The sequence below is a fragment of the Crotalus tigris genome, unplaced genomic scaffold (assembly GCF_016545835.1).
Source record: "Crotalus tigris isolate CLP2741 ecotype Arizona unplaced genomic scaffold, ASM1654583v1 scf7180000021055.717220, whole genome shotgun sequence".
Lineage (NCBI taxonomy): Eukaryota > Metazoa > Chordata > Lepidosauria > Squamata > Viperidae > Crotalus > Crotalus tigris.
In genome coordinates, this window is record NW_024098332.1 from 501,989 (window position 1) to 529,409 (window position 27,421).

Sequence of the window (27,421 nt, forward strand, 5' to 3'; positions counted from 1 at the left end):
TGACTTTGTATGCATTTGTCCTTAAGGCTTGGTCTTGTGCAGCCAGAATTAGTCCCTCGGTCTCTTTCTTCAATTTTCCTGCTCTTAGCCATTGCCAGGTTTTATTATTATCTGCTTTCCCAGCTATTTTTTTCATGTATTGGCCATGTAGTGCTTTGTCTTCCCATGTCTCTATTCTGTTCTTCATTTGATCTTTCTTGTAGGCAAGTTTGGTCTCTCCAGTAGTTAGTAAACCTTCCTGATATACTAATTTCAGTGCATCTTCATCATTGTTCTTCAGATATTCTTCCAAAGCCATTTTTTCTTCTTCAACCATCTGATGTACTTGTAGCATTCCACGCCCACCTATTATTATTATTATTATTATTATTATTATTATTATTATTATTATTATTATTATTAATCGATCATCGCACAGTCAGCCAGATGTTCAGACTGGATTTGGCATTTTGTCTACCTATCGAGTCCTTACCCAGGACCTGGGATAGGCAGATGTGGATGTTTAATGGTATTACAGATATTGTCGCAGCATGGAAGCAGTTCCTAATAAGGCCGCCTTTTGCAATTGACTAATAGCGAATTTGTCAATGCCAATTGTGTTCAAGTGGTGCTCCAGTTGTTTTGGGATTGCACCCAAGGAGCCTATGACTATTGGTACTACCCTTGCTTGCTTTTGCCACAGTCTTTCTATTTCTATTTGTAGGTCTTTGTATTTTGTTATCTTCTCCAGTTCTTTCTCTTCTATTCTGTTATCTCCAGGCATTGCCACGTCCACTATCCAGACTATTATTATTATTATTATTATTATTATTATTATTATTATTATTATTGTTATTGTTATTATTATTATTATTAGTCATGCTAAATTATTATGATCTATAGTAAAACATTTTTAATAAGTAATTTATTTATTTATTTATTTATTTATTTACCTTTTTATGCCACCCATAACCCCTATAAGGCAACTCTTAAAGTTTATTTTAATGTACCAAATTATACTGTGGAAAAGATTTATAACTAGAACAGTGAGGAAATTAGGCAGTATGGTAAAAATGTAGATAATTAAAAAGGACTGGAAAAGGAACATCTGCATATCATGAAGCTCCCCAAATCCCAGAAGGATGACATGAGAGATGACAGTCTGATTGCCCAGCATTGCATTTCACATTTCATGTATATTGATCCAGAAAAATCAATGTACACACTTGTAAAAATTGTGGAATTTGAAATTCAGAAATATCCATCATAATTTCACTCTACAAGCAGTTAAGAAGCTAAGTTCACGTTGTCACCAAAAATGTCTCTTTCCATTGATAGCTACAAGCAAGCAAGCAAACAAACAAACAATTAATTAATTAAATAAATAATCCTGTTTGGCAAATTGCATAAGACTTCTTAATATTATATTGCTATAATACACTTGATTATAAGAAAATTGTGGATTAAAATTAAAATGATATCAGATACTCTTTGGAATTGCATAAAATAATTCATAAAATGCTACTGAAATTTCATCTCCTTGTTCATGTTCTGGAAAATTATTGGTTGACTAACTTAGAGACAGATGAAAGATGTTTCACCATGAATTAATTAATTTTCCAGTCCTCCTAATATCTTGAAGAGTAGATTGATTATAGCATGCATATAGCTGAAAATTGAAATTGTGCATAAAATTTGAGACCTGCATACCTCAGTTATAAACAGAGGGGGGAAAAAATCAAGTTTGAAATGACTCCATGTGCTTTCACTCCGATATATCTCTCCATGCATATATATCTTTCTTCACCAATCTTGAAAATACTTAGCAAACCTATTCATCTCCCATTCTGTTCCTTTCACATCTCTTGTCTTCTTTAAGTCTCCCTTTGGTGATTATTTAAACTTTAGTAAAATAATTACAACCTCAAAGGGACTTTGACAAATTGTGAAATACATGTTTGCAATTAGTTTTGAATTGTTATATGAAGTAATGTGAATGGATTTAGAATGAATAAATTTAGATTTAAAAGTATATGAATATATGATGATTCAATGGAATCTCTGAAGAAGAGTACATTGGGGATAAATTCATTTGTTTGTCTAATAATATGTATTATTTGAAATTGGATATCTTGGCAAATTGGATATCTTAATAAAAATAAAATTGTTGCTTCATTTTATTTGGATTGTCTAGGAATTCCAATTCCCTTAAAAAAACACTTAGAATATAAGGATCATCACTTAATGGAAATCCACTGAGCCAAGAGACTATAGGAAAGCAAATCAATAGGCTTTATTATAATTCAAAATGCTTCAATCACAAATAGTATATTCTAAAACCACTAGTATTAGTGGAAAACTGAAAACATTCAAAATAACTGGTATTTATCCACAGGATCAAACAGTGTCATTGATGCAGGTTTAACTCTGTAAAAAACAATAATCTCAAGAATCACTCTACTGTCACATAACCTTTTGAGTTTCTTCCATTTATGTTCAATATATTGTGAACTCTACAAATGGATTATTTCCTAACAGGATCCAAGATACAGCTAGTAGTTTCAGTAGTTTTCCATTCCCTGCAGCTAACTAATCTGTGTCACTTAAAATTAATTCATAAGAGTAATCAATTGGATCTAAAGTAACTTCCAGTTTCTCTTTGAAGCTAATTTCTCACTTGTTTCTATTTCTGGCAGAGAAATAAAATTATGGAAGTAAGCCTTTAAAATCTGCCTTCTCACTTGCCAACTTCCTTGATAAAGTGTACCAAATATATAACCAAATTGGAGACATCTTTAATGATATTTAAAGTGGACACACACACACACACACTGTCCTCTGTCCTTTGTGTTCAACTTTGTAATATATTCATATACTGGCATGCTACAAATCAATGCAAAAGCCCAAGCATAATATTTATTTACAGAAATAGGAGTTAGAGTGTTTCCTGGTAAAGAGGCATTTTAGTAGCAGTTGCTACATTTCCCTACATACCTCTTGTCTGGTTTCTACACAAAGACTTATTATTGTGATATTGTCACTTTCTGCACTGTTCATAAACATTTTGAGGTTGGAAATGTGTATGGCATCTTTATGCAATAGCAAAATCAACATAAGAATGTTTATGAGAATCCAAAGTGGATTAACCTGATACCTAAAATCTTTCTTGTCTTTCTCCTTCTCCTTCTCCTTCCTCCAAATCAGATTGGAAAGAACAGTGTTTCCTCAAAACTTATTTTATCTTACTTTTGTTGCTTTTAATTTTTGTATTTTTGTAAAGTATCTTTTTCTCTATAAGTCTGCACTATTTGTATGACAATAAGCACTATTCAATTTAGTGGAATTTACTACCAATTAAACATATATGGTATTATTGCATAAATTGTTCTGTTGAATGGGACTTGTATATCTGACCATGTGGAGGATGACAGTTTTTAATATGTTTTATCCTCAAGTCAAAATATATCTTTCCAAAATCGATGTAATAGCTTATTCAGGGATTCTTTGACATCTCTATTTCTTAGACTATATATTAGAGGGTTGAAAAAAGGTGGAAGGACAGTGTACAAAACCGAAAATATTTTACTGGGGTTTTTCATGCCTTTGCTTTCTGGCATCAGATATGTGATGAATAGTGTCCCATAAAAAAAAGAGACAAAAATCAAATGAGATGAACAGGTGGAAAAGGCCTTTTGCCTTCCAATACTGGATGGGATTCTCAAAATGGTATTAATGATACATGCGTAAGATATTACAGTCAAAATAAAAGGGAGAAAAGTTAATATAAAAGTCATAAATACACTGACATATTTCACAAGGGTTGTGTCACTGCATGAGAGTCTTATTAATGGCAGCGATTCACAAAAGAAGTGATCTATTTCATTAGGACCACAAAACCAAAGTGTTGACATAAAGACTGAGTATATAGAAGTTAATGCCATGCTACTGATCCAAGAGCCAGCTGCTAACTGGATGCAAAGCCTGCCCTTCATTGAAGTAGCATAATGTAAAGGTCTACATATGGCTAGGAAGTGATCATAAGACATTACAGAGAGGAGACAACATTCTGTGCTAGCTAAGAAACCAAAGAAATATAATTGTGTCATGCATCCTTTGAGAGAGATGGATTTGTCCCCTGTCAAGAGACTGGCCAACATTTTGGGGAGGATCGTAGAACTGTACATCATTTCCAAACAGGACAAATTCCCAAGAAAAAAATACATGGGTGTGTGTAGAGGCAGATCAATCAATATCAGAAAAATAGTGAGAAAATTTGCCATAATAGTCAAAATATAGACAACTAAGACTACAAAGAATAAGATGATCTGAAGACCATGTAATTCTCCAAAACCCAGAAGGAGGAAAGCAGTGATGGTGGCAGTTCTGTTTCCTTTGTCTGCCTTTCTCATTATATATCAATAGCGATGGTATCAGCTGTTCTGAAAAACAGATTCAACTTAAGACATGTGTGTATAATAAAAACATAATATATATTTATGGTTTTACCACTGTTTTATTTTAGCAACAACTAGTACTGCACTTAAAAATAAGTTGGTTAAATTTTTAATTATAACAAACAAACAAGATAATCTTATAGAATGAATTTGTATCACTATGGCAAACACTTAGAAATTTCTTGGAACTCCTACCTCTATACCATTATTAGGTAGCTTGTTGTATTGTATTGTATTGTATTGTATTGTATTGTGATGCATTTCTTACTAGTTTTGTCAAAAGATCTGCTGATTACAAGTAAACCAGTTTTGTGTCATATGCCTAGAACTTAAATGTGTTCTTTTAAATTATATTTACCATGAAATACAAGGATTGTTCTTAATTCATAAAATTATACATAGCACAAGGAACATATTATATAATGCTAAAAAGAAGGAATTGAAGAATTATATACATGTGTACATATATATATGCATACATACACATTTAAAACATTCCAAGAAGCAGATAAAGCCAATTCTACCCTAAATCCTCCATTGTTTCTTTTTCTTATAGTTTTTTTAATGTACAATAACAGTAAGTGTTATTATTTTTATCGGTTGGGAATAAAATATTCATAATTTATGGATTAAATCTATTTTATCACTTTAACAAATGTTATGTTTCAGCTTAGGCTAAATAAGAATGTCTGCTTCTATTCAGTGCTCTGAATATCTTGGAAAAGATGTGATTGATTAAAAGTAGTTATAGCAGACATGATAGCAGATACAATAGCAGTGAGACATAGAGACATATAGAGACATGATAGCAGCAATATTTGAGGGATTCTTACAAAGACAAAAGGGGAGATATCAAACTATTTTCCAAAGCACAAAAAACAAGAAAAGAAACAACCGATGGAAACTAAACAAGGAGAGAAGCAATCTAGAACTAAGGAGAAATTTCCTAACAATGAGAACAATCAACCAATGGGATAGTTTGCCTTCAGAAGTTGTGGGTGTTCCATCACTGGAGGCTTTAAAAAAGATACTTGACAGCTATTTGTCTGCTTGAATTGGATTGGACTAGAAAACCTCAACAGTGTTCTAGATTTTTTGGGGGAGAGGGGAAATTCATTTTTTGTCTCATTACATTTTATAAGAAAATTAAACATGAAGACATGAAGGTGGCCTAATTTTTTTTAAAAAAACTTGGCATTATACCCATTTGAATTCTGTTTTGGTTTTAGATAAATTCATGAAACCTTTTTGGGGGGAATGGTGAATTTGCAAGCACCAAGGTTTCACAAAGGCAGTTAAGTCCTATTTCAGCTAGATAGATACAATCATAAAAGCTTGAAATTATCTTTTGAAAAATTGACTTTAAATAGTTTTGGGCTTTATATTTTTCTTTGATTCTTTTTTCCACATTGTCATATATTTTAATTTTTACAAATTTAGGAATAATTCTTTGAAACACACTCTATGCTGACCTTTTACTGCTGCTCTATAGAGAGCATTACATTTGTGTGTGGTTTGCTAACTGCACAGTAGCAGATAGGCAAGCATTCCAGAAGGTCATCGCACAGACGACTATTGGCTGCCCTCTCCTCCCCCCATCTGAATGAACTGTATTGTTCCTGCTGTCTTAGGAAAGCTCAAAACATTCTTAAAGACTCATCTCATCCCGGTCATTTTTTTTTAGCTATTACCATCTGACAGATGCTACAGGATAATAAATGTAAAGACAAATAGGCTGAAAAATAGTTTTTATACCAGAGCTGTAACCATATTAAATACTACTGTATAGTGCAACACTGAAATGCAATATTAGAGACAGCACAATGATGAATAGAATGTAAAGGATGTGTGTATATAATGTTTATACTTGTGGTTCTTACTTGTGTGTAGTGTACACTGTGGACAGCACTTAATTTTGTTGTGAGATACACAGTGACAATAAAGATATTCCATTCTATTTCATGAGGAAAAGAAAACAATGTGAAATTGAATGGATAGCAGAGATTGGAAGAGAAAATGAAATTTTACCAAGTGATGCAGCAAAATGTAGATGATGCACCAAGAGATGTATGATGTCACGGATTGTATTTCATACAGATTGCCATCATGTCTGGGCGAAAGTTTCTTCCACCTAAAAGAAGAGATATTACTTGAATCAACTCATCTCTTTCAATTTCTGTCCTGGCATTTCATCTTATTTGGTAAAATTATACAAGCCATAATTTTTGAAACATTGAGATTACATTCAAATATGCAAGTCCCTTCTCCTTCTCCCTTTTCCTCTTCTTTTCCTCATTCTTTCAACTTTCAATGTGACATTAAGGAATATCTTTCTATCCTAATACTACTGCTAGTGCCTATCCTTTTTTGTTATATAGGCTATTCCTTTTGTTTCTCTGTTTGTTTTGTTTTTGATAGTAGACAATTGCTGATTGAATATATTAAGAGTATTTATTTAATAATCCATGTGCCACTGCAGAATTCTGAAATCTGGTTGATTTTATCTATTTAATAGAGATGGGAGATATCTGTCTGTCTGTCTGTCTGTCTGTCTGTTTATCTGTCTGTCTGACTGTCTGTCTGTCTATCATCTATCTATTATCTATGTATCATCTCTCTCCCCCATTGGATGAGTAATCAGTAATGCTTAAAACTGCAGGCAATTTTAATGAGATCCTATAAGTAAACATTTGTTTAATTTCCTAATGGTAGTATCATTTAGTATCATTCAATGACAGATATATTTTGAAAGAACTAGTCTATCAAAGGGGAAAAATGATTGACATATCATTTTATATTAGAATTGTTACAATACCAGTGGAACAGCTTGCCCACAGAAATCGTGGGAGCTCCATCACTGGAGATTTTTAAGAAGAGACTAAACAGTCACTTGTCTGAAATGGTATAGATTCTCCTGCTCAAGCGCGGGTCTGGACTAGAAGACCTCCAAGGTCCCTTCCAGCTCTCTTCTATTCTATCCATAATTAATTATTTAATGTAATCCAAAGGCTGATTAAATGAGGAATTAGGACTGTTTTCTCTCCATCCCTGCCACAACATTTCAAAAAATGCTAAGATTATCTACTATATATAAAATGTGCATAACTGAAAATTATAGGAATTAACTCCATTGCAAGTAACTGATGAAAAGAACCTATGTAGAGTTCAACTGCTGCATCTTTGCATATATATTGCACACTAATATACTTATCACATTCTTCTTTCATTGATCTTTGGGTTTCTTTTAGGAAGAAAAAGGTGCCTAACCTACTTGGTTTGTCTCTCGTTTTATTGCCTTTGCTGAATATCTAATCTCTAGAGTTAAATCTCAGGAGATCCTAATTAGGAAACAAAAATACTTTTGTTTAAATTACTTTTGAATGAGTTCAAATGAATCTGTAGAATTAATAGTAATTGTAAGCTAAATTAAATAACATCAAACCTCAGATATTGTTCTATATTGGAACTCATCATTTTTTATCTTCTGGCAGTTTGTTTGAGTAACAGTAATGTCTTTGAAATAGTTTTTTTTTCAATTCCTTAGATCCTGAGGAAATAGCTGAACAAACAATCATTTGATATGGAAGAAACTATCAAGGATTCATAGAACAAAAGTAAAATATATCTCTTTTTATACATGTAGTTGATAACAATGAACAAACATTTTTGCCTTAGCTTTCATTCTTAATTAATAAATCTAGTGTTAATTCAGTCCCAGCTCAAAGAATGGCTACCAAGGAACTTAATATTTCACATTTACTGAAGGATTTGGTCATGTTGACCACATTATTTTCTCATTTTCTCTTTTTCACTTGGAAGTAGATGATTTTATGACCCCATTGAAGTGTTCGAGTTGAGCATCTGGAAAGAGAGAAGTCAAATATAACAAAAAAAAAACCTTAATAGTAATAAGCAGTGATTAGTGAAAGACATGACAATGTTCCCGCCATTCTCAGTACTTGAAGTGGATAAAAATATATTTAGGGGGCATATATTAAAAGGTAGCAGATATTTTATCATTAGGTATCATTACCTATCATTAAAGGTCACTCTTGAATTATAATAAAGAATATTGCTGAAAAAAAGTTTTAGAATTTATGTGATCTCATGAAAAGAGATGTCTAAGCCCAGAATCAGTAAATATGGTAGAAGTAATTCATGAATTTAAAAAAGATGAGACCCACTCAAGTTAAGTTCAACTCCTGATGATTTCCTAAGCATAACCTTGCAGCTTGGCAACAATATGCAACTGGTTTGCCACTGCATTCTTCCAAGATATTTTATCATCTTGTTATTTCCCAATCTAGCCAGTAGCTTGTTGGTTCTTGTTAGTGTCCCATTGAAATTCTAATGAAATACAGGTGTTTTTTTTAATTAACTAAGGACAAATTGGTGCTGCTTCCCTGAATTATGCTCCATAAGTAACATTGTTAAAATAAACTTGGAAAGCATCTAGTATATATCATTGCTTTCTCATATATAATTTTCACTATGTGCTTGTGGGACTGATGTTGGTATGATGTTCCCATTGTTCCTTGGTTATTTAAATATACATGAAACCCTAGAAAAAAGAAAGCTATAGCCAGGCTTTGATATCATCAGTTAGACACTTTTTTGAATTTGATTATTTTATTACGTAGAATTCAACATGCTGCATATTTTGATATTGTTAACCATAAATGAATAAATACCTCTCTACTGATACCAAATCTGAGTTCAAAATCTGTTTGTGATATCACTAATTGCTAAGCTTGTAAAGCAACTTTAATTGAAGATTAATCCATAAAGTACACAAGCATTTCTGAAAAGTCTGTACATCATTTAGGACACAACTTCTGATGGCATAAAATTATATTTCTTTTAAATAGTTGAAAACTTTACTCCCAAATCTGAATGTCCAAAGTCTGATAGCTTAAATTTGGTTGCAATAATATAGGCTTTATTTCCTAGGACTGCATAAAAGATTTGAAGTGTTTTCCCCTCACATTAGCAAAAATAGTGAAGCATTCTTTAAGAACAATTTATTTCTTTATTTTGTGTATAAACATAATCTTAGGGACTCCTGGTGTTTAACAATGGTTAAAAATTCTCCAAAGTAATTCTAACAGCATTAGAACATTCAAAATAAAAACAAAATCCTAGAGTAGTAATATGACAAAAGTTCCTAAACATGTAAGCATGCATATAGGCATAATAATAGAAGTCTGTTTGTGAAACGTAGAGGAAAAGTCAGGAAGGACAGGAGGAAGAGCTTCTATCAAGATAATTGTCAGGCAAGATAAAGTGAATAAAGATGGAAACATATTCAAACTTTTAAAATTCTATTACTGAAGCTGTTATTATAAAAGTAATTTTGAATTATATGACATTGGTTTCTTAGTCTTGTCTACCTTGTTGGGCTGTCAGAATCTGTGTGCATACATTCATCTCTCCCTCCCTCCCTCCCTCCCTCCCTCCCCCTGTGTGTGTGTGTGAGAGAGAGAGGGGGGGGGAGGGAGGGAGGGAGAGAGAGAGCACTGTGTTTCTCTCTATGTGTTTCTTTCTGTCTCTCTCATTTTTTTTTTTTTTTTGATGCAGTCAAAGTTCTGTAAATGACTACAGGACACTGAACCATGCTCATAATGCAATTGCAAAGGTCATATCACAATTTAGTTCATTTGATTCGAGTAGCAGATGGATCCAAAATTTTTAATCCCAGGTATAAAAGGCTTGTACACTTCAGGGGATTAAATTCTTCTCCTCATACAATGAAGGAAATATTGTTTTAAGAAACAAACAAGAGTCTCCTAAGAGTGGGGGGAAGAGTTTGAAACTAGCCCAATAGACTGAATTTTATTATATTTAGGTTATTATGAATCCCACAATATTCTAAGCATGGTCAAATCTCAATCTATTTTAATGTCTAATAAGACATTAAAAGCTTTTAAGCATTATTTAAACTATATATAAAAATGCATATGATGTATTTGACATTATTGAAGGAAAAGAAAATCGGTGCTTTCTTGGTTTTATTCAGGCATTTTCTGTAGGTCTACATTCAACTCCATATTTACAGATTTTCCCACAGACTACAACTAATAATTGTCCCTATAGCCTTCTTTGAGAATTAGTCTCTTGTGATGCCAAGAGACTATTTTTACTGATGTCAAATGTTTCCCAATGGGAGAGTTTTGTTTGATATGGTATCAGATATAAAGAAAAAAATGAGGAACAGACTTATACCAAGTACTTTTACATTCATGCAAATGGGCAAAAGAAAGATACTGTACACTTTAATTCCTGGACTATAGGTAATTTCAGTAAATAAATTTACCATGATAAAGATATGTACCATATTGTCTTGTTCATACTCCTTACAAATAATATATTTTTATTATTAGCTCTAAATCATCTATTGTTTTAAAATGCTTTACTAAGAATGTTTAATTGTTAAAAAGTACCTTAAAATATTTCAAGTAAATGTGATTTAAAATAATTATCCTCAGATGAACTGAGTATAAATCCTATAATTATGGACAAATGCTAAAAATAGATATTAAAAATTAACCCTGATGGTAATACCAGGTAAGAGAGATAAATTTATTTGCCAGGATGAAGGTCAGTTCATAAAGACTATGGAGAAAAAGAGGAACAGGCAGGTTATTTTATGACCAACCTACACCAAAATGAATAGTGTTCATAATTTAATTAGTCTTCTTGGATCTGGAGAACTTCATCAGCTGCAGATCTTTCTGTTTCTATTTCTTTTGGTAATATTTATCATGACCATGGCTGCCAATATTATTGCTATTCTTCTTATTGTGAATGATCAACGTCTGCATACCCCAATGTACTTCTTTTAGGGAAATTTGTCCTGCTTAGAGATTTTCTACAGCTCAACCATCCTGCCTAGAATTCTAGTTAGCCTTCTGACAGGAGACAAAAAAAATCTCTGTTTCAGGTTGTATTACCCAGCTATATTTCTTCGCATTCCTGATTAGTACAGAGTGCTACCTCCTCTCTGTGATGTCATTTGACAGATATTTAGCTGTCTGCAAGCCTCTCCAATATGCAACAACTATGACTATGAGAGTTTGTATTCAATTAGTTCTTGCCTCTTGGTTGAATAGCATGGTTTTTACATCTATATTTTTAGGTATGGTCTTAAAAATACAATTCTGTGGTCCAAATGAAATTGATCACTTCTATTGTGATTCTCTCCCACTTGTAAAACTTTCCTGCAATCACATCAACCTTGTGAAAAATGTTACAATGGTAGTTTCATTCATTTTTACTTTTCCTCCTTTTCTTTTGACACTGACATCTTATACATATATTATTATTGCTATCCTGAAAATTCCAACCACCACTGGGAGACAAAGGACTTTTGCTACATGTTCTTCTCATCTGATTGTTGTCTCTATTTTCTATGGAGCATTAATAATTGTATATCTAATAACAAAAACTGAAACCATTAACCTCAATAAACTAGCTTCTGTCCTTTACACAGTCCTTCCACCCATAGCTAACCCTCTCATTTATAGCCTGAGAAACAAAGATGTCAAAGAAGCCATGAAAAAGGTGGTGGCATATATTCTGAAACTTCCTTTATGAATTGGAGACTGAAGTCTAAGTATATTCTTTCCTTTTATGGATAAATGAGCAGAAAATTAATTAATTTGAATGATAATAGAAATTAGACTGTACAAAATACTTGTCACTATTATTTGTCTTTGCTGCGTGTGGGCTTTGAATGGTATTTTAGATTATATTCCAGCAAAGATAAGAAGATCAGATCAAAAACTGAAAAGGACCATGGAAAATGTTTAATTTAGTTTTATTATTAAATACAATCATTAAAAATATATTAAATTAAATACAGTTCATGGTGATTGCTTCCTGAATATTTAATACTAGTCTACTTCTATTATATTAAATATTATGATTTAAGTATGAGTAAAGTTCATATTAATGTTTTCACAATCTGCATTCCTCAAGTTTCTCCTCTGCCACTTATCACCATTTCTTTTAGTGACTGGCTTTGACTTTTTATCAATAGAGTGGTAGAACTGATAATTCATATGATCCGCTAGTGTAATTTTTATTATAAAAGCTTCTATCAACATTTTTGACAAAATATTTATGAAATAATATGGCATTTAAGAATTCTAACAAAGCTGTAATTGAAACATTTTTGGATAAACTTTACTTAAGTACATAAAATTTCAAGTTACATATATATGGACATTTACAAAACAAATTACAAATTACAATTCTAATTAAAAATTGATGATGAAATAATTTCAAAATAAATTTAAAACCAAGTAGTCTTTCTGCTACAGTTTGTGCAAAGTGCATTGGTTTGAACAATTATGCCCAAGTAGTTTCAAGCTGTATTGGTTACCAGTAAGCTTCCAAATACAATTGAAGTTGCATAGGATCTAGTTACTTAAGAAACTATTTGTCTTTCAATGGTTTTTGTCCATTTGTTATATAATTATTTTGTAATGTTTAGGCTTCCATTGATTGAACTGTGTCTTCAAGCATGACTCAGGAACTATCCTTTTTCTGCCACAACACTTGGCTCTGGAATAAAGATTCAGACTCCCCAAGGCTTATTTAATTTAATATCCCAAGGGAGGTTATGCTGTACAGGAGGGCATGGCTTATCTCCTAAATTTGGAGATTACTAGGAGTTTCTCCAATTGTGAACATACTGAACAGGTCAGTTATAGTAGAGAAGATACTTTAGTGCTAAACTCTATCAGACTTATAGGTTAAAACCAATAATTGAATTGATTTGGAAGGTTAGTGGTAACCAGTGCAGAGCCATGCACATTAGTATAATATACTCCTGACATTTGGCAAATACTGTACAATTGTAACTTCCAAATGATCTTCAAAGATAGCCCTATATAAAGCATATTGGAATAGTTTATGTGTGTGACAATAAGATGATGAATAGACTTTGCATAGACTTTTCACTCTAAGAAGGATTACAAGAGGCACACAAGCTGAATCTGAACAAATGCTTCATGGGTATGGCCGCTACCTTTGTACCAAGAAATATCCATAAATTAAAGATAACCCAAAAAACACAGATTTATTTTCTTAGGAAGAATAAAATAAAATACAACACTGCAGAATCTCAATTAGCTAAGAGAAGTTCTATCTTACTTGGATAGAACCTATTTCATGCCATTTCTACTCCATCACTAGTTTGATCTAGTCATGTGAAAAATTGGGTCTATATCGTATATAGCGTAATGCTGATATTGGATTCTGGACTGATGGATGTCTGTCCCAAATATCTATTAATTAATTAAGCAAAAAAGAGACATCTGACTCTTATAACATCCCATATGTGAGTAGCACCAATTCTATATTTTCACTGTAACCACCAAATTTCAGAGTAAATCATCATAAAAGACCACTTCCACTCTAAAACTTTTGCAGGCCTTCAGAAATGATATCATGAATGATATTATTAAATGTTGCTGAGAACCCCAAGGGAAACAGAAGAGATTCAGCTGTGACTGAATTCCTGGCAAAAGTATCAATGCATTTCTATCTTCTGGCTATACCTGGATCCAGATTCAAAAGGATTCAGATAATCCATTTTTTCTAGGGAGTCTTGTAGTTGTATATTAACTCCATTTAATACCATTCCTTTGAAAGTTGTTAAAATTGACTTGATTCAGGGAGAATCTTATAAATACAGGGTATATCACAACTTCCTTAATGGCTCTCAGAAAATTCCCTTTTGCAATGAATCATTGACCAGCTCCAGGTCCATCATGCACAAGTCCACAAATGACATATACTAAAGAGCATCTCATTTACTTTATCAGAGTCCACATGTCAGATTCTCACTTTAAAATGTAAGCCATTGCTCTAATTGCCAGATTTGAACCTTTCCATGAAGAGTTAAAACTTGGTTTCTGTAATGCATTAATTATACAACACAAGAAAAGATTAGTAAAGGAAGAACTGTAGCCTCCTTTTAAGAAAACCATCTCAGGAGAGAAGATATGAGATGTGAGAATAAGATCTACTGTGACAAAAGCAAAAGGATGAGGATGTGGTGTTAGAGTAAATTAAAGACTAATAAACTATTAAACTACAGTTATCAAGCCTATGAAAATCAATTCTGCCATTCTTCTATTTTGCCTGAATTTGAAACAGTGTACTTCCCAGATCAAAAAAAAAAAGGTGCTACTTAAATATCCACAGCTGGGAAAGTTAGTAAGAGAGTAGGAGAATGACTATGGTTGTCAGAACATTGTGCTTTATTCTGAATGTTATTTTTTAAAAAATATTTTCAAACTCTGTCCTTGAAAACAAAAGGAATTGAAGATAATAATCTTCAGCAGATTGTCTATGCATTCAGAAAGTCCAGTGTTTCTTTTCTATGCTTGCTAGTCAGCTGCCCAGTTCTGCAGGAAGCCATGCTATAAAAGTATAGAGAGACCATCTGAATTGTTCACCTTGCAAGATTCTTGAACTGCAATTTCAATTGGATGAGGAAATGATCAAATCATGACAAAGACTTCATTCAACAATAGTTCTGAAACAATCATAAACTCAATTTATATTTTTGCCTTTATGAACAATGGTATTAGATCTTAGTAACATGAAAATGAGAAAATATTAAATAAATCAGGGTAGTGATACATCAATTCTAGCATCCTATTTTTGTAACAAGAACTTTACAGAAATCCTGTATGCAGAATAGTAAGTCAATTTCTCTTCTATTGTTTCCAATCAATAATCTAAAATAGAATAGGTTAATAACAAAATGGTATATTGAGTAAGGATTTTGGCAATTACCACAATCTATGATATTACTTCAAATGTAATTTTGATACTATAACAAATTTCAACAGGGTTGAGCATTCCCACTTCAGTCATTACTCAAAATCTCCTAAGACTTTTTTTTAATAACACCCAAAGGGAGATTTCTTTAATAAAATCTCTGATCTCATACAAGCGAAGGAGAACAAAATAGAACATGTTGGATGAATAAGATGTAGTAAGCCATTATAACCTTATATGAATGTCTATGTCACATAATACTTTTCATTAAGCTTTCTAAATTATGGTTATGATTTAGCTGGAAAACAGCAAAAAAAAGACCTGTTTGTTCTGATTGATTCACACTCCCTAAGTAAATTAGTGAGATTTATTATTTATTTGTTTATTTGTCCCTAGATTTCTTTCTCATGAAGGAGTGAATTGTAGTCAGCAGCACAAGGATCTTGAAGTTAATTCTGCTTCCTTTATCTCTAATTTTTACATTATTGTAAAAAGAGAAATGCATCATTTATGTATTTTTAATATATTTATTGACATGTGTAGCACAAGATAAATTTTAATTATTTAAATACATTTACTTCACCACCAAACATAATTCACAATTATCCATTCTTGAATGTGGGAAAATTTGTCAAATGTATCTTTGTTGTATATTTGTTGTTTTATGTAGATGTAGATGTTTTTATGTAGATGTTTTATACTCCTTATATTTTACCCATTAATATAATATAATTACAGCTAATTTTTATAACATTTTTCTAGGAATGAGTAGGGGCTGAATATTTTTGTTGTTTACGTTTGGCACAAAATTATGTATACACATTTCTTTCCCTACTATCCCTATGTTTATCTCTTTCATTTCTATTAGATTTTTTTCAATATAGTAAAAAAGTATCCAAAAATCAAAAAAAGAGATAAAAAGAAAGAAGTACATTTTTGAAAGGAAAACATATAATGCCCTTCTTTTAACTGAAATCATCATCTTATTTTTTTTATGAATATCTTTTCAGTCTAAGTTGTAACTACTCTTTCCATTCTCTTAGGGGTCATCTTTCATTATTAAAGATATCTATTTAAAAAACATGCATTTTTAAATGCATTGCTGTGAGATAATAATACAAGCAAGCAGTATAAAGGAGGTAAATGATTAATTTATGTGTATGTGAATATAGTTCTGCCTTTATAAGGATAACTCTATTCTGAATGTATTACTTTTTAGAATACATAAGTGAAATAAATATGCAGGCCTAATATAGAATAGAATAGAATAGAATAGAATAGAATAGAATAGAATAGAATAGAATAGAATAGAACAGAATAGAATAATAACTTTATTGTCACTTTGAATGTACACTAATTAGCATACATTAAAATGAAATTTCATTGCATACAGCTCTCAAAGGGTCACCACCTCCAATAAGTCTATATAGTGACTTTGCTATTACATTTTTAAATATTAGCTGTGAAAGAAGCTAATTATTAGTAGAGCTGAAATTGGAAAATATCATATTTTAATGATGTGTATATTATATTAATAACAATTTCAGTGTTCCCACTTAATGAAGGAATGGGGTTTTAAAAAGTCAAAGGGAAACATAGAACAAACTAAAATTCTAATAAATGAAAGGGAGAGGAAATTCTGCATACAATGACAATATTTTAGATTTTTATACAACATGGAAGGGTAGGAACAGATAGGGGCTGAAAAAGAGAGTAGAGAGTAGAAAAGTCGACTTCTATTAATTCAGTTCCAGTTTCTAGATTGGCACATCTGGATTCAACTCATGATGTGAAAATTTTAAGCTAAATACTTAAATTGCTTGTGCTTTGTGGTGTGAAGCTAGATCAATACCCTGTACTAGATCAATACTCTGTACTAGATCAATACCCTGTACTATTGTTTTTATATGCATATTTTATTCAGATAATTGTGAGCATATGTGTGACTGAAAAAAATGTGTTTGAAAAATAGCTTGATTCCCTCTTCTTTGTAGCAGCCCCTGAGATATTGTAACACTGCTATCATGTCCCCCCTCATCCTTCTCTTCATTAAATACACATATCCAATTCCACCAACCGTTCCTTATATGTTTTAGCCTCCAATCCTCTAATCATCTTTGTTGCTCTTCTCTGTACTCTTTCTAGTGTCTCAACATCTTTTTTTACATCATGGTGACCAAAACTGGATGCAGTATTCCAAGTGTGACCTTACCAAGGCATTGTAAAGTGGTATTAATACTTCATGTGATCTTGATTCTATCCCTCTGTTAATGCAGCCTAACACTGTCTTGGCTTTTTTGGCAGTTGCAGCACAGCAGCCACAGCATTTGATATGTATCTCATTTAGCACTTCCAGATTTGAGAAAATTGCACTGAAAAAAAAATTAATCTAAAATTAGAGATTTGCATGCCAGAATTTATATATTTCATGTTCAAATTGTTTAAATATTAACTTCAGATATTTATTATGAGAAACATAGTGAACAGGAGACAAATTATAACTATAGAATTTTTCAGCTTGAGATTTTGGAAGTTTCATCTTCTGCATATATTTCTGTTTCAAATACTTCTAGAGATTGATACTATACTTCTAAATTCCAGCAACCCTCTCTCTTTTATGATACTGACTGATCAGCATGTATATATATTGTCATTGTATTTTCTGGGTAATGTGTGCAATGTTATACCAGTTGTTTCAAATATTCTCCTTGTAGTTTTTATATACAGTAGGGTGTAATGAAAGCACTGCAGAGGAATCAAACTGAAATTACTGAATTTATACTTTTGGGATTTGGGGACCTCCATCATCTGCAGATCTTCCTGTTCCTCATTTTTTTAGTGATCTTCATTTCAACTATGGTAGCTAATTTCCTTACGCTTCTTGTAATTGTGATTGATCAATGCCTGCACACGCCAATGTACTTCTTTTTGGGAAATTTAGCCTGCTTGGAGATGATATATAGTTCAACCATTCTTCCCAGGATGATAGCTGCTCTCATGACTGGAGACAACACCATCTCTGTAAAAGGATGCATCACACAGTTTTATTTTGGTTCATTCCTGGTTTGTACAGAATGTTATCTCCTTTCTATAATGTCTTATGACCGTTTCTTAGCTGTTTGCAAGCCTTTACATTACGCAACTGTTATGAATAGTAAGGTATGCATTCAGCTGGCCACAGGCTCATGGCTCAATAGTATTTTAGCCATATCCTTGTACTTGGGCTTGATTTTACAACTGCAGTTTTGTGGACAAAATGAAATCGACCATTTTTTTTGTGAGGCTCTTCCATTGCTGAAACTCTCCTGCAGTGACACATTTCTGGTAAAGCTTGTTACTTTCATTGTGGTTTTTATCATCACTTTCCCTCCTTTTGTTTCAACTTTGATCTCCTATATCTATATTATTGTTGCCATTCTGAAAATCCCATCTATCACAGGCAGACAGAAAGCTTTTTCTACTTGCTCTTCTCACTTGATTGTTGTCTCTACTTTCTATGGAGCCATTGTTATTGTATATCTCATACCAAAAACAGATGAAGTGAGAGATTTCAATAAGATTTTTTCTCTCTTGTATACGGTCCTGCCCCCTTTACTCAATCCCCTCATATACAGCCTGAGAAATAAGGATGTCAAATGTGCTCTGAGAAAGGCTGCAGGAAAATTGTTAGATGGACAATATATAAATTAGTGATCCAAAACCTGATAGACATTTACAGCTTCCAAATTAACATGAACATTAGTTTGTGATTGTTGATTTTGCTTAAATGGTACATGATTATCTACAAAATAATTATTGAATTGAATTTATTTGTTTGTTTGTTTGTTTAAATATTTATGAAATTTATTTGCTGTCCATCTTGTATCCAATATCTGGGAAGCTTACAACATTTAAATTACTTTATGTTCATTTTCTTCTCTCTTCTAGAATATATTCCATGATATGCCACCCAAATCCAAATGTAACTTTGGCCTGAAAATGGTCGCAGGACTTTGATATACTGTAGATTAGTAGATTGTAGAGTTCAAACTTTGATTAATGCAGAGCATCTGTAACTAGGGCATCACATCAAAGATCTTGAATGGCCCTTAATGAGGACCCAGATTGTTGGGAATGAGGACCCAGATTGTTGGGGGCAACATGCTGACTCTGTAAACCACTTAGAGAGTGCTATAAAGCACTAATAAGTGGTATAAGTTCTTCCATCCTTCCAAGGTCAGTAAAATGAGCACCTAGATTGTTGGGAGCAATATTCTGACTCTGTAAACTGCTTAGAGAGGGCCAGTGATGGGATTCAGCTGGTTCGCACCACTTCAGCAGAACTGGTAGTTAATTTTGTGTTGCCCAGGCCCAGAATGGATTTCCAAAAGCGACATCCACACAGAGAACCGGTTGTTCACATATTTGAATCCCATCACTGGAGAGGACTCTAAAGCACTGTGAAGTAATATATAAGTTTAAGTGATATTGCTATATAAGTCTAAGTGTTATTGCTATTAAAGATCAGAGCATAAAAGAATATGCAGCTTATTTATGTAATTTGGTTTTATTTATTTTCTTTATATTGCCACCCATCTTATACAATATAACTCTGGAGGGGGATTCACAAAAAAAAACCAGTAAAACCTATAACATAATTTAAAAAACCCACAAACAAACATAAAAACCAACACAGTAACTCCTACCACTCCTAACCACAATGCATCTTCAAACATTCATAAAGAACATTTCTGGCCTCACATAGCCCCCAGTGCTTGTGGGGAAAGCCACTTTTTCAAAGCTTTTTGGAAGGCTTAGATCAGGGGTGTCAAACTGCCGGCCCGTGGGCCAGACTTGTCATGTGGAAGCTGCATCCACCCTATTGTCGGCAATGACAAAATTCTCCTGATACATTGTGTGATGCCATGTGACGTCACGAGTTCTGGATGTCAAAGGAAAGGGTGTTCTAAAGAGAAGAGGTAGCAATCAAGGAAGCATGCTACCCATTAGATGGCAACATTGAGGGAAGAGCCTGAACATGCCACTCTGTAAGACCTAGTGTAATAGAGAGCCAAAAACAGAGAGAGGCCATCCTGCAAATATTTGGTATTCTGGGGTTTAAAAATGATAACTAGGATCATGAATCACAATAAAAAAGAAACTGGAAGCCAGAATTGTTCACACAATAGTGGCATGTACATGTGTAAAATCTGAGGTACACAGAACTGTGTGTGCCAGCAAACCAGCTAGGAATGATCATGAGTGATTAAGCAAGACTCTTGGTTGAAGAATGGATACAATTAGAGTACAAGATGAATCTGTGCAAAGATCCCATCTTTCACAGCTGTTCATTGAGCAGAAGACATGAATCCAGGATGATGCATACATGTTTTGTCAGAGGAATGCAACCCCACGAGGAGTCAAATATCCAGAATCAGAACCATCAACATGGTTGATCCTGCCAGTAGTGCTTATCTTATATATTAAGCCATGGATGTTTTAACATGTGTATGATAGTAAAAACATGAAAGTCTCATTAAAACGTTATGGTTTGATTTTGGAAGGTATTCAAAGTTTGCTGTAAGATTTGTGCTTATATAAATGTTTCAGATGACAAATATATAGAAACAGACAAACAGATCCTCAAAGGCATTCTGTCTTGCTAGGATTGAGTTGAAACTGATTCCACCCATCCAAAGGTTTAAACAGTCAAGTTACTGGGCCAGCAATCAAACAACATTGCTTAGTCAACCAGGGTTGGAGATGTATAACTATGAATCATCAACATGGTGAGCATAATCCAAACCATGTCTTCAGATGTCTTCTCCCAACAATTTCATGTAAATGCTTAAAAAAAAGAATTGAAAGACATGAACTATTAAGAAACTTAGTCTAGGACTAAGCCTCTCATATTCCACCAGTACCAACTAGAATCTTTGACAGACAGAGGAGGAGAACTGGTATAAACAGTGTCCTCACTCGCAACCTCCAGAGCCTATTCAGAAGAGTACCGTGTTGGATGTATTGAATGGTGTTGAGAGATACCTTCTGAGTCCTCTACAAATATCAGTATTTAAATATGATAGATACTACCAATTTTATTTGTACCAGCTTTTTGTATTTCTGATATTTCTAATCATCTATGTTTCTATTATAACTGCCAATTTTTCATCATTCTCCACATAATAATTGCTGAATAACTGCACACTCTCAAGTATTTCTTCCTGAAAAATTGGTCTTATTTAGAGATAATATATATTTCAACCTTACTGTCCAAGATGCTGCCTTCTTTTCTGAAAGGAAATAAAATCATTTATCTAAAATGATGTACTGCACAATGGTGTATTTCATCTCTTTGCTGGTTGATTGGAATATTAAAAAGATAAAAATGATATAATGATAAACTATATAATGAAGATTAAAAATAACTACTTTAGGGCAACTTTTTGGGAAATCAGCATTAGGGCATATCAAAATTAAATTGCTTTTAAAAGTTAATGATTTGGGAAATCAGCTTTCCATTGCAATAGCTGTAAACATTGGTGTTGTATTATATGATTAATTGCTTAATAGCATTCTATTTCATCATGAACTTCAGAAAATGCCTGCAGGTTAATATGAAATTGAAGAAAACAGATCTATGAATAAAGATATGCAAATTGATTTAGATCAGATTGATTAACCATTAAACATAAATGGATTGGAGAACAATTTTTATTTCTTTATATAAAACTGAAATATTTTTTCCCCTTCGATTCCTTAATCTACTTTGCTTTCAATCATGTTATCATATTTATCCATATTGTTATGACTGTTTTCTTGTATTCTAAGCAAATCCTGTTCATAGACATTTCCCATTCTGCAAAATATTGATAAAATTTGCATAATTCAATGCAAATAATATTTTTAGAATGGTTAAAATTCTGATTCTCCACAGAGGAAGTCACCCTTATTTTATTTCTAGACAATATCAAATCAATGTCTGATGAAATTCTTGAATAAATTTTATTTGGAAAATTAAAGTAAAAATACAAACTCCAAAAAGAAAAAAAGAAAAAGTAAAAGAAATTTTACAAAAACAAAGCAAAGATAGACAAAACATTAGAAAAGAAAAAAAATGCATTAAAAAAAGCAAAAGACAAAAACACATATACATAAGTTATTCTTCCTAGTTGAATACTGATAAATACATTGAAATAAACATCTCATTTATTTTGTTCTGATCTATTTGCATTAAACACATTTGTATTTTTTATTTTATGCAATACAATATTGTAATGATCAATATGACAACGATAAAACATTTTCTTCACTACTCAGTACAATTATTTATTATTTGAAGTAAAAGTATATAAAAACTAAACTATTCTATACACGTGAATACACACACACACACACACATACAACATTTTAACTTGAGAGATCAATTTTGATAATTTGTCCAAAGACATCAGTCAAAGAGCACTTTACTCCCTAAAATAAGTTTTGCTTATTTAAAGCATGTGCATGTATGTGTAGATATAGACATATGATCTTAAAATTTCCTGTTCCCCCCTTCCAAAAGAAGTGGAAAAAGTCTTTTTCTGAAAACATTTTTATTCACATGAAAAGAGGACTATCCCCTCCACTTGTGTATCTGTTTCTCTCTTTCTTCCCAATTTCCTTCCTACATTTCTTTCATTTGTTTTTAACATTAACCAGGCTTCTCAACATATTTTGGATTACATTGAAAATTGCTACTTTATTTTTTACTCTTCTCAAAGCCTTCTTTACATCTTTGTTTCTCAGGCTATATATGAGGGGGTTAACCAATGGTGGAAGAATTGTATACAAAAGAGAACAAAGTTTGTTCATTGACGAGGATGGTGGCAAAAGATACACAGTTATTAAAGAACCATAGTAAATGGAAACAACAATGAGGTGGGAAGAACAGGTAGAGAAGGCCTTTTTCCTTCCAGTAGTGGATGGAATTCTTAGGATGGCTGTTACAATATATACATAGGATGCCAAGGTTATTAGAAATGGAGGCATAGTGTAAATAAATAATAAGATTAAATTAACATGTTCCACCAAATATGTGTCACTGCAAGAAAGTTCTTTAAGTGGCACAGAATCACAAAAATAATGATCAATTTCATTAGGACCACAGTATTTTAATTGCAGCATTGCAGTAATTATTACAGAAATGCCTATGCAACCATTTGTCCAAGATATTGCTGCTAACTGGACACATTTCCTAGTATTCATAACTATTGCATAATGCAGTGGTTTACATATGGCTAGGTACCTGTCATAAGACATCACAGATAGCAAATAACATTCTGCCCCTAAACAATAGCCAAAAAAAAATAATTGCAGGAAACAGTTGCTGAATGAAATTGCCTTTCCATCCATTAAAAGTGTAGTTAACAGTATGGGATTAAGAGTTGAGCTGTAGCAGATCTCTAGGCATGCCAAGTTACAAAGGAAGAAGTACATGGGTGTGTGAAGATTCTGGTCAATCACAACAAGAACAAAAATGAGAAGATTCCCTGTCATTGTGAAAATATAGGTAAAGAGGAATACCAGAAATGGAAGGATCCACAGATGTTCCAAATTTTGAAATCCCAGGAGAATAAATAGAGTGACATGAGTTTGGTTTTCTCTTTGTTCCTCATCCATTCTTAACTTTCTTTTCCATGAGTCTATTAAGATAAATGTGATGTTATAGTATGAAACAATGTCCAATGTCAATGCACTTTTTCATTTTGAATAATTAGAAATTAAAAGGTAAAGACATATCAGAGTCAGGTTTGGTTTCTGGTGTCTAAGGTAGACATAGCCATACAAATCATTTCATTACAGTTCAGAAGTGTCTTGTAATTCTCTTTTTCTGAAATATTTGTTGGGTCTCATCTACTTCCCAGGTATTCCCTGAAAGGAAACATGGGTATAGACTAAATCTTTCATTGTATCTCATACACAGAATATATCTCCAAATTTCATATCATAGCCTGTATTATTAATTTAATTATCCTTTGCTCTGAGAAAATAGACCATGGTTTACTAGTTTCATGAGCTGTAATTAGCTGGCAAATCTTTCCAAATCACAATATAAACATTGCTAATTTGGAGCCATGAAGTTTCTATTAAAAATATCTCTTTGGGAGATAGTTATCATTGTAGTCAGAGTTGAAATTTTAATCATTTAAAGTTCCATGATTTACCATAATTACAATTGATTTTTAAAACCATTATGAATATGTTGATTATGTTGATTATTTCTAATAAGTGCAATTCTGTTCTCTCAAACTTTTTTTTTAACTTTCAGGATTAGCCTCATTTTTGTTAATAGCTACATTCATGGAAATTTGGCACAACAATGAACTGCTAGCTTCCCATTCCTTGCTACTCCTGTTGCAAGATGACCAAACAAATAAAACTTAATACTATGCAGAACTGTAAAACAGATAGAATGACCATACAAACTATTTCCCAGCAAATCAGATAATCATCTTTGCAAAACAATTAGAACATTGATTGATATTCATTAGCATTCAGGAAAGATGGGCTGACCTTTTCATCCCTGCAAGGGAGAAAATGACAGTAACATCAATTCTGCATCCAGTCAACTTCCATTCTTTTGTTATTTCAAAAATGGTATATTTACCAGATAAAAAAATAGTGTTTGATTTCTAGAGTTTTAAGAATATTCAAGAACTGGTAGCAGAAGAAAAAAAGGGAAGGGGAGAAGAAAGGCAAAACAAAGAAAGATAAGTTACAGATATTTAATGATTCACATTTCCATAAATACATACCACAATATTAATACTAATATGGAATATTTTGCTGGAAAAGTGAGTTATCTTTGTTATTTTGATAATTACTTAAATGTGTTTCATCTATGAAGAGCATGCAAATCATATATATTAATGATAAAATAATAAGGGCTAGAGTTAGGATATTGATTTGCAAGATTTTTTTCTTTTTTTCTGATCTTATTGAAATAATTAGTACATAAGCATAACTCCTACTTGCAATGTTTCTGTAGAAGAATATTCCACTTTCATTATGTGTTGATGTATTATAACTTCAATGATGAAAAATAGATCGAGAACGCTGAATGTTGCAGGTCCTCAATGTTAAGAGAAAATTGTGTCTTTATTGAAAGTCCAGCCTTTCATCTTTTGAACTTAGTATACAAATTATTAAATAACTAATGGATGGCATCTCACATGGAATATGATTTATATGACAAATTAGGGAGATATCCCTAGATATTCAGAAGCTACGTTCTAGTTAAAAAAATATGTATAATAGGAGATCTCAAGAGAAAATTGTCAGCAAAGGTTGAAGCATCAAAATCTTTCCCAGTATATGTCTCTCAAGCTCAGTGCTTTGGGTGGTAATTGAGATATGGAATCAAGAGATTCTCAAGCCACAAAAAGACATCTTGAAACTTAACATTGGATATGTGGAAAGGAGAGGAAAGGGGAGAAAGAGGGGAGGGGAGGGGAGGGGAAAGAAAGGGAAAGGGAAAGGAAAAGAAAGAAGGAAAGGAAAGGAAGAAGGAAAGAAAAGGAAAGGAAAGGAAAGGGCACTGTTCTTTGATAATGATGCAAAGACAAATTAATCTGTGTTACATTACCTCTATTAATCTATGTGATATCTGGTTTTAATTTTTAAGTTCTATAGGTTGAGGTGAAAGGAAATAATTTAAAATTATGACATAGACCTTGAGCTGAAATTAAACACAACTGAAATAAACATACTGAAAAATCTTGACAGTTGCTGGAAATTACAACTTTAAAACTTGATGGGAAAGCATTGGCATGAATTAATTAGCCCAGAAAGGAAATTGTTGTTCCCAGTAATGGAATAATTGATGCTTATTTTAGTGATTTATTGACAGAATATTGACAAATTTAAGATATGAATAAAACCTATTGTTGCAGTCTTGTGTAAACAGTTCCTTTTGAAAGATGTAAATCCCTCTTTCTAACTCTTTTTGTATTGCCCTATCATATCTTGTGGGGGGGGGAAGAGGATTTCTTCTTTAGAGGGATGAGCAGAGAATGCCAGGAGTGTATATTCCCAACAAGATCTCATAAGACATAAAGGTCATTCTAGATGCCAAGCTAAAGCAAGTAGACACTTATACTGGGCAGAAGCAATATAGAAAGATGCTGCAAAGAGATCATGGGAGAAGGCAAAGATAAATCACTCCTATAAGTTTACAAAAAAGCTACATGGTTGGAACATGTAAATGATTGAAAAATATAATGCTAGATGATGGGTAACCCAGTGATTGCATGATGCTACTGAGGAATTGCTAAAGATATTTAGAGTATTAATCGTGTTTACAATATAGCTAGATTAAAGCTTTTATATTCCTAATATTGCCATAGAGGAAAAGACAAACTGCAAAGACAAAAATACAGTAGGAACATGGAATAAAAATAGCATAGACAAAGGAAAGCTCAATATATTGAAAGATTTCCTGAAAACACTACAGACTGACATCTTAAGGCAGGGCTTTTCAACGTTTTCACCCATTGTACCACTTTTAGGATATGGCAATATCTGAGTACAACCAGTCACCTAGCAAGGTGTCAAAAACTTGATGATAAAAAAGGAAAAAGTGATGAAATACAGCTAGTCCTCGACTTACAACAGTTCGCTTAGTGACTGTTCAAAGTTACAATGGCATTGAAAAAAGTGTCCCCCAAGCCACAGCCTAACAAGACACTTGCCTGCCCACCCGGTGGCACTCTTCCTCCTGTCCGAGGTTTTCATTGTTGTGAGCATTTCTGTTGAGAATTGGCAGTGGGGGTTGGGTGGAGGTGTTTGGTTTTTATTCCCCTCGTCTGCTGAGTGGTTGTAGCAGGTTTTGGTCACTTCACATGACCCTGGGACACTATAACTGTCATAAATATGAATCAGTTGCCAAGCATCTGAATGTAAATCACAAGACCCTGGAGATGCTGTAACATTCCAGCTGATCGGCACTTCTTCTGGGCTCAGCGGAAGTACCAGGATCAGCGCCGAGCTCTAGTGGAGCCTGGCGCTAATCCTGGTGCTTCCACTGAGCCCTGACAGCCCCGAAGAAGCGCTGATGCTGGTGCTTCCGCTAAACCCTGATAGCCCTGCAGCTCCAGCCATCTCTCGCTCAGGCTTGTGTGGTGCTGCCACTGGTTCAGCTCATTCCCCTCCCCCGCTACCACTTTTCTAGGATG

At 33.0% G+C, this 27,421-nt stretch overlaps 3 protein-coding genes and 1 pseudogene across 4 annotated transcripts; 2 read left to right on the plus strand and 2 right to left on the minus strand.

Annotated features, from left to right (window-relative positions):
- Positions 1 to 3,434: 3,434 nt before the first annotated feature.
- LOC120319972 (olfactory receptor 10A7-like) lies at positions 3,435 to 4,388 on the minus strand. The gene has a single exon (XM_039369370.1). It carries the CDS (start codon positions 4,386 to 4,388, stop codon positions 3,435 to 3,437), a length of 954 nt encoding a protein of 317 aa, XP_039225304.1.
- Positions 4,389 to 11,200: 6,812 nt separating this feature from the next.
- LOC120319973 lies at positions 11,201 to 12,026 on the plus strand (annotated as a pseudogene).
- A 5,407-nt stretch (positions 12,027 to 17,433) lies between these two features.
- On the plus strand, positions 17,434 to 19,422 carry LOC120320006 (olfactory receptor 5B21-like). The gene has a single exon (XM_039369431.1). It carries the CDS (start codon positions 17,964 to 17,966, stop codon positions 18,915 to 18,917), a length of 954 nt encoding a protein of 317 aa, XP_039225365.1. The 5' UTR covers positions 17,434 to 17,963; the 3' UTR covers positions 18,918 to 19,422.
- Positions 19,423 to 21,902: 2,480 nt separating this feature from the next.
- On the minus strand, positions 21,903 to 25,383 carry LOC120320005 (olfactory receptor 1009-like). 2 transcript variants are annotated; one of them, XM_039369428.1, is made up of 3 exons: positions 25,220 to 25,383; positions 24,762 to 24,905; positions 21,903 to 23,890 (listed from the first exon to the last, which is right to left on the minus strand). In XM_039369428.1, the coding sequence occupies exon 3, from the start codon at positions 23,865 to 23,867 to the stop codon at positions 22,884 to 22,886; it is 984 nt and encodes a 327-aa protein (XP_039225362.1). In that variant the 5' UTR covers positions 23,868 to 23,890; positions 24,762 to 24,905; positions 25,220 to 25,383; the 3' UTR covers positions 21,903 to 22,883. The 2 variants fall into 2 exon arrangements, with proteins under 2 accessions (XP_039225362.1, XP_039225363.1); XM_039369429.1 differs by lacking the exon at positions 24,762 to 24,905.
- Between the last annotated feature and the right edge of the window lie 2,038 nt (positions 25,384 to 27,421).